General features: G+C 48.0%; 1 protein-coding gene across 1 annotated transcript in view; it reads left to right on the top strand.

The window, feature by feature from the left end:
• Positions 1-11,766, top strand: part of CNBD2 (cyclic nucleotide binding domain containing 2) — a 49,026-nt gene extending 37,260 nt beyond the window's left edge. Inside the window, exons 11-12 of the mRNA XM_075527939.1 lie at positions 4,712-4,875; positions 11,448-11,766. Coding sequence (XP_075384054.1) covers positions 4,712-4,875; positions 11,448-11,766 — 483 coding nt within the window. The remainder of the gene's footprint in view (positions 1-4,711; positions 4,876-11,447) is intronic.
• Positions 11,767-12,690: the final 924 nt, after the last annotated feature.

Here is a 12,690-nt window from a genome sequence, read left to right as displayed (position 1 = left end):
CACCAGGGGCATGCTGTCAGTGCTGAGGCTAAGCCACCCTGGAGGACAGAGTGGCCCTGCCCCGGGGGCCTGGAGACCGCCACTCTTCACAGGAGTCGAAGGCCTCATCTTTGTCCCTAGAAGAATTGGGCTCTGCCCCAAGTGTAAAATAACCATGAGTCCCTACTGACTTGAGTAAATTATTGAATGCATTAATAAATTAGCGAGAAGAGACACATCTCCCATGCAAGAACTCTAAATGGTTTCCATAGCTACTCTGTCCTCAAGGAGCGGAAGCATGACTCACTCCTCCATCGTGACTTCCTCCCGAAGGGTGCAGTATAGAAAGGTCTCGTTACAGTGGGTGAACCTGACACACACTTCCTCAGGCGGCTGTGTCAAGGTCAACACCAGCAGGCATGAATCATCGAGGGAATTACGATGGAGGAGTATCAGTGGAATTGGCTCTGTACACTTCCACCTAATTCACAATAAAACAGGTAATAAGTAAATACATCATGTTGGTAGTATGTACCCTTGATGTGACCTCCTAAGAATGGCCCTTTGCCTCTGTGATTTCCCCACCAATGACAACAGCCTCTAAGCCAGCAGGTCTCCCAGGGGTCTCCCGATTCATCACAGTAGCGAATGACAGTGATGAAGTAGTAATGAAAATGATGTTATGATTGGGGGGGGTAGTGGTGGTCATCACATCATGAGGCACTGTATGAAAGGGTCGTGGCATTAGGAAGGTTGAGAACCACTGCTCTAAGCCCAGTCTTTTCCTGAGAAAACCACTGGACAAGTTCTAGTCGAGCTGCCTCCTACCAAACACCTGACACCTCTCAGCAGTCACAGGCACAGGGCCGTCTGAGAAAGCCCCACAAGCAGGGCTTAAAGAGATATGGCGACTTAGTGCCATGTGGGATCCTGGGTAGGATCCCAATACAGAAAAAATACATTTGGTGAAAGTGAAAATTTTTTGTAAATCTAAAACATTTGAAAAATAAAGTCCATTAAAAATACATAGATAAGGGGAGGGGAGGGGGGACAAATGAGCTGCTATCAAGGGCTCAGGTAGAAAGAAAATGTTCTGAAAACGATGCTGGCAACATATGTACAAAGGTGCTTGACACGATGGATAGATGGATGGATGATGATAAGAGCTGGAAGAGCCCCCAACAAAGTGATTAAAAAAAACAAAACCCACATAGATAACCCAGTAGTGAAAGGTAAGTACGGCTGAGACAAACTTGGCCGTGATAACTGAAGCTGGCTGACGGGGGCTGGGCCTGACTGGGTGAGCAGATGGCAGTCAGCAGAGGTGGGGGGCAGGGAGATTTCCTACCAAATGGAAATGGGGCTCTGTGTGCTCCAGGGAGGGCCGTCCTTTTTCCGCCCTCCCTGTTGTCATCCTGCCTCTGGCAGCCTGCTTTCTCACCCAGGCCCTTCCCGTGGTTTCCGTATGGTCCTCTGTCTGGACTGTGAGTCTCCACACGCCTGCCGCCCTGGACTGTGTGTCTGCAGAGGCAGGAAGGCCCTCTGGGACCCCCACACCCTAGCCTGGCCTTCAATTAGTCAGAGCTAATTGAAGTTATCCCTTTTGGTCAGTCACACTCTGCCTCCTGCAGCTTGGAGCCAGCTCCCCTCTCCCCTCCCTTCAACCCCCCACCCCCTGAACAAACAAGAACTAATTTCTTTGCCATGTGATGCCCGGAGATATTTGAAGAATGCTGTCTTCTCTCATTCAGAACTTAGGGAACCAGGCAAAGGGCCAATATCCCATTACTTGTTTTCCTGTTCAGGCAAAACATCCTGTGAGCATTCAGTTGCTCTCATGTGATGTAGTTTCCAGCTTTCTCCGGTCTACCTCGTTCCAGTTACAGAACGGAACTGTGATGCCCGGGGACAGGCACGTGGCCCCAGCGTGGAAGTCTCCTGTCTTGCAAGGTGGAGGAGCTGAGGAGGCTGAGGTGTGCCGGGCAGAGTCGTGGGCAGGGATGGAGCTGCTCAATTTGGTAGATGGTGTACGATGGAGCAGTACTGACAGGCAGGGCTGTGTAACAGGGCCTGGGACGCCAGCACGGGGTTTGGACGTGCTTCTGTAGGGCTTGGGCAACCCTAGAAGGATGCTTCAGGGCAAGAACCTGGCTGTGTCATTCACCGCACAGGACCTGCCACGTAGAAGCCTCTCAGCAAGTATCGACACTACACCTCTGGAGAAAATATCAGTGGCGGTCTCCATGACATGTCTTCACTAATGGTTTCCAGGAGCTGGCTTCGTTTGTGGGGGGAAATGCACAGTCACCCGTGACCAGCAGCAGGTAGAACACATTTTCCCTGCCTTTAGGAGCTAGTAAGTGGAGCTGGATCAGTGCTAGACCCAGTAAAAGTTGGGACTGAAAGTAGATAGACCCACATTTTGAGCCAGGAGGTAAAGAGGAGCCAGCCTTGTCCAGGGAGCAGACAGGCTAAGGGCTTCAGGGATGGTCAAGACGAGAGACAGGTGTCCAAGCCAGAGTCATGAGGAGGTGGGCTATCTCCATCCCACTTTGCTTCTGATTGGCTAGCTGAGTAGGCTTGAGGCTGTCACCTCACCTCTCTGCATCTGTGTCCCCAGAGAATGAGGAAATCCACTTGGATCAGCTGTCAATGTCGATTCTCATTCATCACCTACCATGCTTCCGGCATGGCATGAGGCCCCAGGGTGGGCCAGGAAGCTGAAATCCTTCCTGTCCTCGCTGAACTGACAATCTGGTCAGGGGGTGACTGATAACCACATAAGCAGAAAAGTATGCATCGCCACTAGACATGGTATAGAGAGCAGGCTTGGGTGTAAGCTTCCTTAGAAGGCTGCTCGGATGAGGTGACATTGAACCTAGGACCTGAATGATGAAAAGAGCAATGATCTGGGGCAATAGTTCTCCAGACTCTGAACAACAGGTTCCAAGCCAGAGGCACGTGTGTCCTAGAAGATGAGTAGCTGAGCCAAAGTGAAGAAGGTGTAGGGGGGTCCACAGGTGCACATTAGAGGTTTGGGACCACGAGCTGCCTCTTTCCTCCTTGCCCTAGTCTCAATAACTGCGAGGTTGGTGGTGCTCTGGATTGGTAGTCCAGCAACAAGGGGCTCTCAGCCTGGCTCTGCTTCATCTCTGGGTGCTGCTTAAAAGAGATCAACTCTGTGAAACAGATGGGTATGCTTGTGGCTCTCTGCACCCTTCATCGTTCTAACGAGTGGGAATCCAGGCCAAGGAGTGAAGGAACAGCATGAATTGTGGAGAAGGGAGCCAGGGGCTGCCGAAGTTTTTGAGGGATGGAGAGCGAACTGAGGCTCAGTGGAGATACCTGTTTGTGAGCAAAGGCCTGCAGAAAAGAAGGGGGACTGGAGGCAGACCTGGAAAAGGGAGGGTGTAAAGAGAAGGAGAAATCTTTGGGTGATTTCTTGGGCAAACAGATCTCAAGCTTGGCTACAAACCGAAAAGTTGGAGGTTCAAGTCTGCCTGAAGGCCCCTGGGAAGAAAGATCTGGTCATTTCCGTCTGAAAAGTCAGCCATTGAGCGCCTTGTGGGGCACACTTCCACTGGGACACACACGGGGCTGCCCCGCGTAAGAACTGACTCTAGATTGGCTAGAAGAGGAAGACGAGGTGGTGCGATTGTGTTGTAGGCCCCAAAGGAAGAGAAAATAGGCTGACACAGAAGCATTGAGATTGGACATTGGGCAAAGCCTATTTTGAGTTTGTGTTTCCCCAAAATATATGTTGAAGTCCTAGCCCCTGAGATATAGAAATACGATCTTCTTTGGAAACGGGGTCTTTGCAGATGTCATGAGTCTGCACGACGGCTGACTGGAGCAGGGTGGGCCCTAATCCACTATGACTTATGTCCTTCCTTAAAAAAAGAGAAGACAATAGAAAGTAAATGTCTAGAAAAGAATGAGGGCAACGTATGTACAGACATGCCTGAGTCGATTGCTGTATGGATTGTGATAAGAGTTGTACGAGCCCCCAATAAAATGATTAAAAAAACAACAACAGAGAAGCAGCACAGAGATATACACACCCAAAAAGAAGACAACCACATGACAACAATGGCAAAGGCAGGGATTATGGCTGCTACCAACCGAGGAATTCCACGAGGGAGCTGCCGAAGCTGGGTCCTCCCCTAGAATCTTTGCAGGGAGCGTGGCCTTGTCAACACCCGATTCTGGGCTGCTTGTGTCCAGAACCGAGAGATACATCCCTTTTGTTGTGGAGTACTGGATTGTAGCAGCCCTAGGAAATGGAAACAGGCGTGAAATGCTGTTTTCTGGAGAGTGCTTGCGTAAGGTTCTTGGAGTGGAGCCTGCCCTGTGGAGGTAGGCTGTAGGTAAAATGCCTTAGGAAGTCTTCTAATTCAGGAAGTCAGCTGCAATGTCAGGTAGCAAAAGCAGTCCTGGCCATGTCTGTATGAGCCTCTGCTGCCGCCTTTACAAAAAAATATTTTAAGATCATTTTATTGTGGGGTCCTACAGCTCTGCTAACAATCCACACATCAGTTGCATCAAGCACACTTGTACATAGGTTGATATCATCATTTCCAAAACATTTTCTACTTGAGCTCCTCTGAGCCTTCTGAAGTGACCCCAGAAGGATGCCCTTCCTGTTTAGAACTTCATTGTTTCCATCTGGAAAACCTGGCGATTGAACGGGCTGGTCTCTGGGATCTAACTTTCTGTAACTTCCGTTCTCTAGGGCCTTCACCTGATCTCCCTCCCCAATATCACCCGGGACAATCGGACCCTGATCCTGGTGAGCCTGGGAGCTGAGGTGATACGGGTGAAGACAGACAAATTTGAAGAACTGATCGACAATGAGACCAGAGAAAAATTGGCAAGGAACTATATGGAGTACCCCAGGTCAGTACTGGAAAGGTACATACACCCCATTCTGTCAAGATGACAGATTTATTCCCCCGATGTTTAGTCAAAGTAGGAAACAAATGATAAAAGTAGGAAACAAGTGATCATACCTCTTGCTGATGAGAGGGAGATGAACTGAGTAGTTGTTGGATGATGTCCTTTCTTTTTCCCTCCCTAAAACCTATCGATCGTTTTAGTACAAGGTTTCAAGTGCTGTAAAACTGTTCCTGTCCTTGGAGGCAGTGATCTAGTTTCTAGAAATTTATGCAACCAAAATTCGGGGAACTCTGTTAAGATGTTCACAGCCGCCACATTCATAATCACTCACTCATTCACACCGACTGCCACGGAGTCCAAGCTGACTCAAAGTGACTCTACAGGACAGGGTAGAACTGCCCCTGGGGGGTTCCGAGACTGCACCTCTTCCCAGGAGTAGAAAGCCCGTCTTTCTCTGCAGGAATGACTGGTCATTTTGAAATGCTGGTCTTGCAGATCACACAGCCCAGTGTGCGACCATGATGTCACCAGGGCCCCCTTCTTGGTCTACAGTTAGCAGCCCAGCGTGGAACACCCCCCCCCCCCATGCCACGAGGGCTCCTGGTAGATTAGAAAACATACAAAACTGGACTTTAAGCAGCGAGGCGTAGAGGAATATAAATGAAGCCCTATTCATTTTCCCGCCCGCTCAGTGGACGCTACTGTGCACTTCCTCACCTCGGGGCCTGCAGCCTCAACTCCTGGACAGCCTCACCCCCTATCCCCTGCCTCCGTCTCCTCTTTGTTGGATCTTTCTGGCACACTGTAATTTTGCCGAATCCCAAATCTGGCGATGTTAACCTCCTGCTGACAGCCTTTCACTGGTTTCTCGTGGTTTAAGCTTGTTGCCCCCCCCCCCAGACCGCCCCTGCAACTCCTCTTGCTACCTCTCACCCCTCTAGCACCCTGTGCAGATCCCCTCCGGGACCCTGCACAGACTTACTGTCTCTGTCCGTGTTGGCCTTTCTGCCTGGAAAGCCATCCCCTAATCGTGTCCCTTTTCTTCCGGTTCGCTCCTCATCATTCTTTTAAAAAACTTGATTGTGGCCTCAGTGAAAGTTTACAGAGCTGACTCGTTTTCCAGGAAACAGTTTGCACGTGTTGTGGTTCGTGACCTTGATGGCAATGCCCAGGGTAGATCCGTCCCTCCCAGAAAGCCCTTCCCTGTCCGACTCCAGACTGGGACGAGCACTGTAGGCAGCCCTCTCATCGGTCATTTGTGCGTGTTGGTTGCCGGCCCTTGGTGTGCAATGGATCGGGGTCCTGTCCCACTCTTCTTCCCGGTGACCTGTCTGCGAGCGCACGGCTGTGACGACCGTGCCCACTCATCTCCCTGAGAGTTGCCTCGTTTGCGCTGACTCTCCTGAACCAAACCTCATGCCCCTTTCTCCGGGCCAGTCTTTCCTGGTGGCACCGTAGGCTGCACATTGGACTGCTAGCGAGAGGGCAGCAGCTGGGAACCACCAGCTGTTTCCCCCGAAGAAGATGTGAACTCTGCTCCCAGACAGACTCACAGCCCCGGAAACCCACAGGACCGTCTGCTCTGCGCACAGGGCCTCTGAGAGTCGGAAGTGAAGTGATGGCAGTAGGCTTGGGTCTTCTTGTGTCCACGGTTTAAGTGAGCCAACGACTGGTAATTCTTGCTCTTAAGATTCGCTTGCTTCCGTGTTGTTTCATAGTTACCTGGTTCTGCCGCTCCTTGCTTGGCCGCCCGCGGTTAATAGCTTCTTGAAGGCAGGGATTGTGCTTTCTCTGCCTTTCACTGCCGAGACTTTGTACGTCTCCTGGTCGTTGCTCCATAAATGCCAAATGAATGAATGAATGAATGAATGAATGAATGATGGGGCATACTCATCGCAGAAAGCTGGAAAATGCAGAACAGCGAAAAAGGTCAAAGCCAAAATCATCTGCAATCCTCCAGCCATCTCAGTTAGCTTTTTATTTCCTTTCGGTATTTTTTTTTCTGTGTCTGGGTGGACAGGTACCAAATATGTCTGATTCATTCATGTCTCTATGGCTTTCATAATGGGGCTCATACTAATTATATGGCTTTGGGTCCTCCCCTTCTCCGTTCTTTCTGTGCCCCTTTGTTTCTGTCTTTGTGGTGAGGTAGGCATCAGACACGGTGCTGCCGGCGGGGCAGGGAAGCAGTGATTCCAGTGACCGAGAAAGAGCAGGTGTCAAGACAAGCAGGCGGACAGGCGACTGTCGCTAGGCCCAACATGCACATAAACTCATTTGAGATGAGCTCTGTGTGAGTTTGGCCAGGTCATTTCTCCTCTCTGGGCTTCAGACCTCAGTGCGTGGAACAGGGAGATCAGGCTAAATCAGTGTTTTACAAAGTCTAGAATATATTCCACAGAAAGTTGAAAAGATTATTTTAGGTGGTATGCAATTCACACCTTTGGTTTCAACAGCTATTTATTCTGGTGTGAATTACAAAAGCAGCATGACCAACTTAGCAAAGCCACCGTTGGACAGACCCTGTTGCTTGGTACAAAGCTAAAGTCAGTATTGATGTAAAAGAAACTGAGCAAATTTAAAGAAAAATCATTAGTAGATCACAGAGCAAATGGTATGTGGATCCGGACAAAACTGAGACCATTTGAAAAGAAAAATGGAAAATTCCAGGGGTGCCTTCCAGTTAAAAGATGTTTCAGTTCTCTGATTCTCAATCCCCAAGTACTACCAATACAGAAAATGACTACTTACACCCACTGAGCACCAAAAGAAATTAAGGTGACTTGTTCCTTGCATCGTGCCTGGCACATGGTGGGTCTTAATTAATGTTGGTTGATTTGGGATTCTGAAAAGGTTTACATAGATTTGAGGGTGGCAGATGTTTGGGCACTTGGCATCTTTGCTGCCCAGTCAGCACTTTGCTGCAATCATATATAATGCTAACAGATGGAGTTCTGTCATATTCATTAATTGTTGAACTCCTGGTTTTCCTAGACTGCTAAGGCAAGCAGAAAACACATCCATCATCTATTTAACTCAAATCCCTCACATCTTAGATGTGAACGCTGAAGTCCAGAAAAGGAGAGGTGACGTACTCAAAGTCACAGAATCACCTGTCCTGTGAATATCATGGGCTGGCCTGGCCGATAAACACAAGTAGAATTAACTGAAGGGCGGAGGGATAAATGGCTCGGTGAGCCTCGCCTTGCTTATTCTGTGTACTCAATTTAAAGGGGTACACTACCTGTAGGATGCCTAGCCTGTGGACTGTGTCGCTGTAAGTTGAGGTCCCTTTAATCCCACAGGATTGGAATGTTTGTCTCTGGAGCTGGGGACCGACAGTTGGTGACAGTTGGTGATTTGCCTTGCTGTTTGCTGCCTGGGTACATGTAGCCCAGCTCTCTCTACAGAAAGGGACTGGCAACTGGCGGCTCTCAAGCCTTAAAGGACTGCTAGTGTCTCACTGCTTTATAATTTAACTGTTAATTTCTTGTATTATCTATCTGTATATAATTTAACGGTTCATTTCTTATATTATATGTCTATCTTTATAAATATATTTATATATAATTACTAGCAATCTGGTTTGTCTCTCTAGAGAACCCTGTCCAACACAGCTGGGTAGCCTAAACATTCAGCCCTCTACAAAGCACAGGTAATAAATACCATGTGAAATCTAATGGACAGCCGAGTTCCTTAGAAGTGGAGGGAGGTCCGTGAGGACCCAACATGAAGAGGATCCTAAAAACCAGAGCACAAAATGTCACCTGAGAGGGGTATTGCTATTCATAGTTACCTGTTTCTGCCGCTCTTTGGCCACACACGATTAATAGCCTCTTGAAGGCAGGAATTGTGCTTTCTCTGCCTTTCATCACCAGGACCTTGTACGTCTACTGGTAGTTTCTCCATAAATGCCAAATGAATGTATGATGGGGCATACTCATCACAGAAAACCAGAAAACGTGGAAGGACCAGGGTTAAATGGGCATCATGGACTGGAGTTTTAAAGGCTTCAGGGACAGATGAACTTTTCAGGTGAGGAATGGTGCTGGCACTGAGACCCCTGCATGCAGCTGGTGAAACAGGAGACAATCAGTCAGTCTGACCATCAGCATCAGAAGGTGGTGTGGCATCCTATCCTGCTTAACTTGGATTTTTATTCAGAAAAAGAAATGACCCCCTAAGAATATGTAATCACACGGTTGTGCCCCCTCAGAGACCTGGGCAAGTTCCTTAACCTTTTGGAACCCAAGCTTCCGCCTTGTAAAATGGGGTGGTTTTAAAGATTAAACGAGTGAACGAGTGTCACGTAGTTGGCACGTGGTACGTGTGAAGTCAGAGTGAGTTGTTATTTGTCATGTAAGACATTAGGTGTCAGGGAACTCTCTAAGTGGACGCGATCCAGCCAGCGATGGAGTCCTGGGGCTACACATCGGCCTGCTCTCCTCAAGGGCAGCTGCTCCAAGGGAGAAGGGAGAGGTTTTCGACTCCCACAGAGACTCACAGTCTCGGCACTCCGCAGAGGCAGTTGACCCCTGCCCTACTATGAGTCAGAACTGGCTCCATGATAGTGAGCTTTTGGTTATCCAGTGGTGTGCTGGTCAGCGTTGCCCAGGAGGGTGGTAGGTAAGCCTCGTTTGTAATGCTTGCTGATTTTTGTGTGGTATAAATACCTCCATTATGGCCAATTTCAAGTTACCAACATGATGCCATCGACATGGATTTGAGAGAGATGCCATGCAAATAATCAGCTCTCGTGCATTGGCAGTAAGTGGCTTCAGCGTGCCACCGAGATTCAGAAGACTATTTGTGGTCCATTCTGACCTCTGGATTCTTTTCTAAATTGATCTCTGTGGCTCAAAGTTGACTTTGTCCAGGTCAACTTCGCCTGAAGAATGTTCTGATGTGTTAGTAATGTATTAGACTTTCCTCCTTCGATGCGGGAGTATGGTGCCCCCTTCCTTTACCGCAGTCTCAGAAGGGAATAAGCCAATGTGTGCTGAGCCTGTTTTCACTCCCTTTTCACCATCCTCCCCTGCGACTAGGGAAGGGATTGAGGTGGAGCTAGAGTACCATCCTTGTGGCTCTTGTACCACTCCATCGCACCAAGACTTTCCTATGCCCCGTTGGCCCTCTACTTCACTAACCATGAGACCTTCCTAGAAATTGACCCATTCTGATGATGGGCCCAAGGCAAGCCAATGGGATACTGTGCTGTTGTGACCCGTAAGGGTTCATTGGCTAATTTTCAAAAGTGGATCGCCAGCTCTTCTTCGTCTGGAAGCTCTGCAACACTTGTCTGCTATGGCGGCCCTGCTGGCACGTGAAATCCCAGAGGCGGAGCTTCCAGCGTCACAGCAGCAAAAAAGTCACCATGACTGGATGCCCCACCGAGAAATATAAGACCAGGTATTGTGTACAAATCCTGAAGGCCTCATAACGAGGAGATAGCCGTGTGAGAGCCTAGAAAAGGATTCCCAGAAATCTAATACATAAGCTGGCACATAAAGGATGACTGGAACGTGGCTGATCAGGATTCCCAAACAATACATAGGCGTCCTACACTACCATGTCTATGTTTTCCACACTGTCTGAAGTACCTGGCAGGTGCTAGTGTAAGCCTTTGTTGAATGTGAGATCTGAATGGACCATCGGGACACTTACTAAAAAGAAATCCCAGAGCCTCGTGCCCAGATTCTGACTCAGTAAGTCTAGGAGGAATCCTGCTATCTCTGTCTTTCACCTGGATTCAGGTGGGGCTTGGATATGTATCATCTGTGTCTCACCTGGGACTCTTGTTCAAATGCAGATTCAGATCCAGCACGTTTCTGCATGGTTAATGAGCTCCCGGGTTCTAGGGTGACTTGGTCCACTGGAAATATAACGTAAGCCACATACATAATTTTTAGCAACGGTTTTGTTGATATAGTCCACCTATTTAAAGTGTACAATTAAATGGTTTTTAGTATGTTTGACTCATGCAACCATCACTACAATCAATTGTACAACATTTTCATCATCCCCCAAAAGAAACCTGCTGCACAAGTACATCTGCCACACAAGATCTTTTTGGGGTATTGAAATGCCAGGCTCTTACTTCAAAAACTAAGGTGCGCCTGACGCAAGCCATGGTATTTTCCATTGCCTCATATGCACATGAAAGATGAATATTGAATAAAGAAGACCGAAGAAGAATATTGAAAGTATCATGGACTGCTAAAAGGGCGAACCAATCCATCTTGGAAGAAGTATGGCCAGAGTGGTCCTTAGAGGCAAGGATGGCGAGTCTTACATACCTTGGACATGGTGTCAGGAGACCAGCTCCTGGTTGTATTAGACAGGGTTTTCTAAAGAGACAAAGGCAGTAGCCACTGGTGGCTCGCAGCCACTGCATGGGCCGGTGCAGATTGAGGTGAAGAGTTGTGGAGGCAGAGAGAAGAGTCTGGGGAAAGGCATGTGGGTAGAGAGAGCACACTGCCTCTTGGGATTAGAAAGAGTGGCGGGTTAGGTTGGTTGGGACCGGGGCTAAAGGAACTGGCAAGGGACCTTAAGCCTCTGTGTCTGCCCTTTAGTGATGAAGAAATATGCCAACATTTCCTCCAGGAGAACAGCTGGAATATCTTTCGGAAAGACCTGGTGCGGCTACTGGTGGAGCCTCGCCAAAGGTCAATGTTCATCCCTCAACGGTCCAAGAAGAGAAAGCCCTCCAGCATGAAGTCTGTGATCCTTAATTTGTCTGACCTTAACAAGCCTACTGAAACTAGCTACCCCATTTTTAGGGCACCCTCAAAACACTTGCCTCCACTGAGGATAGTCCAAAGTATTATACCACCTCGGCCCAAACTCCAAGAACTCTTGCCTCAGTATAAGAATGCAGGAGTCCTTATGTAAAACCAATAAAGGACATTGGATGGGCCACCATGCTTTCTGAATGATCACCAGGGGAATTGTGGGGCCTAGAGTGGGAGACCTGGAGGGCTGAGCTGTCGGTCCAGAGAGGTGGTTCTAGAGACCAAATCTGGGGCTACTCTCTCTCTTGACATTCAGAGGGCTTGAGTGAATGGATGGTTAGGAGGATGTATGTGGAAGACTTAATCACTGGGGGTGGTCCAAGGGTAGGAGGTACACTAATGATATTGAGCATATTTCTATGTTTTTATTGACCATTTATACGACATCTTTGAGGAAATGTTTATTCAAGTCTTACCCCATTTCGTTGTTGAGTTGTAAGAGTTCTTTACATATTTTGGATACTACATTCTTGTCAGACATATGATTTGCAAATATTTTCTTCTATTTTGTAGATAATCTTTTCACTTTATTTTTTCATGAGCAATGTCTAGTTTTCTTCTTTAAAAAGTCCTTTTAGGTAAGGTAACGTAACGAAGAGGTATAGCTGTAACCCAGGTGGGGACGGAGCATGATAGTGGGGCAGGAGGAAAGTCAAGGGAAATAGAGGAAAGAGCTAGGAGGTAAAGGGCATTTATAGAGGTCTAGGCAAAGACATGTACATATGCAAATATATATGTGGATGGGGAAATAGATCTATGTGCCTATATTTATAGGTTTAGTATTAAGGTGGCGGAAGGACCTTGGGCCTCTACTCAAGCACTCCCTCAAAGCATGAATACTTTCTTCTATTAAATTGGCATTCTATGATGCTAACCCTCCTGACACAACTGCTGAAGCCAAAGCGGGTGAACAAGTAAATGTAGTGAAGAAAGCTGATGGTTCCCAGCTATCATAAGATATAGCGTTTGGGGTCTTAAAGGCTTGAAGATAAACAAGCAGCCATCTAGCTCAGAAGCAACAAAG

This window comes from Tenrec ecaudatus, chromosome 12 (genome assembly GCF_050624435.1).
Source record: "Tenrec ecaudatus isolate mTenEca1 chromosome 12, mTenEca1.hap1, whole genome shotgun sequence".
Classification (NCBI taxonomy): domain Eukaryota; kingdom Metazoa; phylum Chordata; class Mammalia; order Afrosoricida; family Tenrecidae; genus Tenrec; species Tenrec ecaudatus.
The sequence above is the reverse complement of the archived record's forward strand: the minus strand, read 5'-3'. Positions and strand labels throughout refer to the sequence as shown.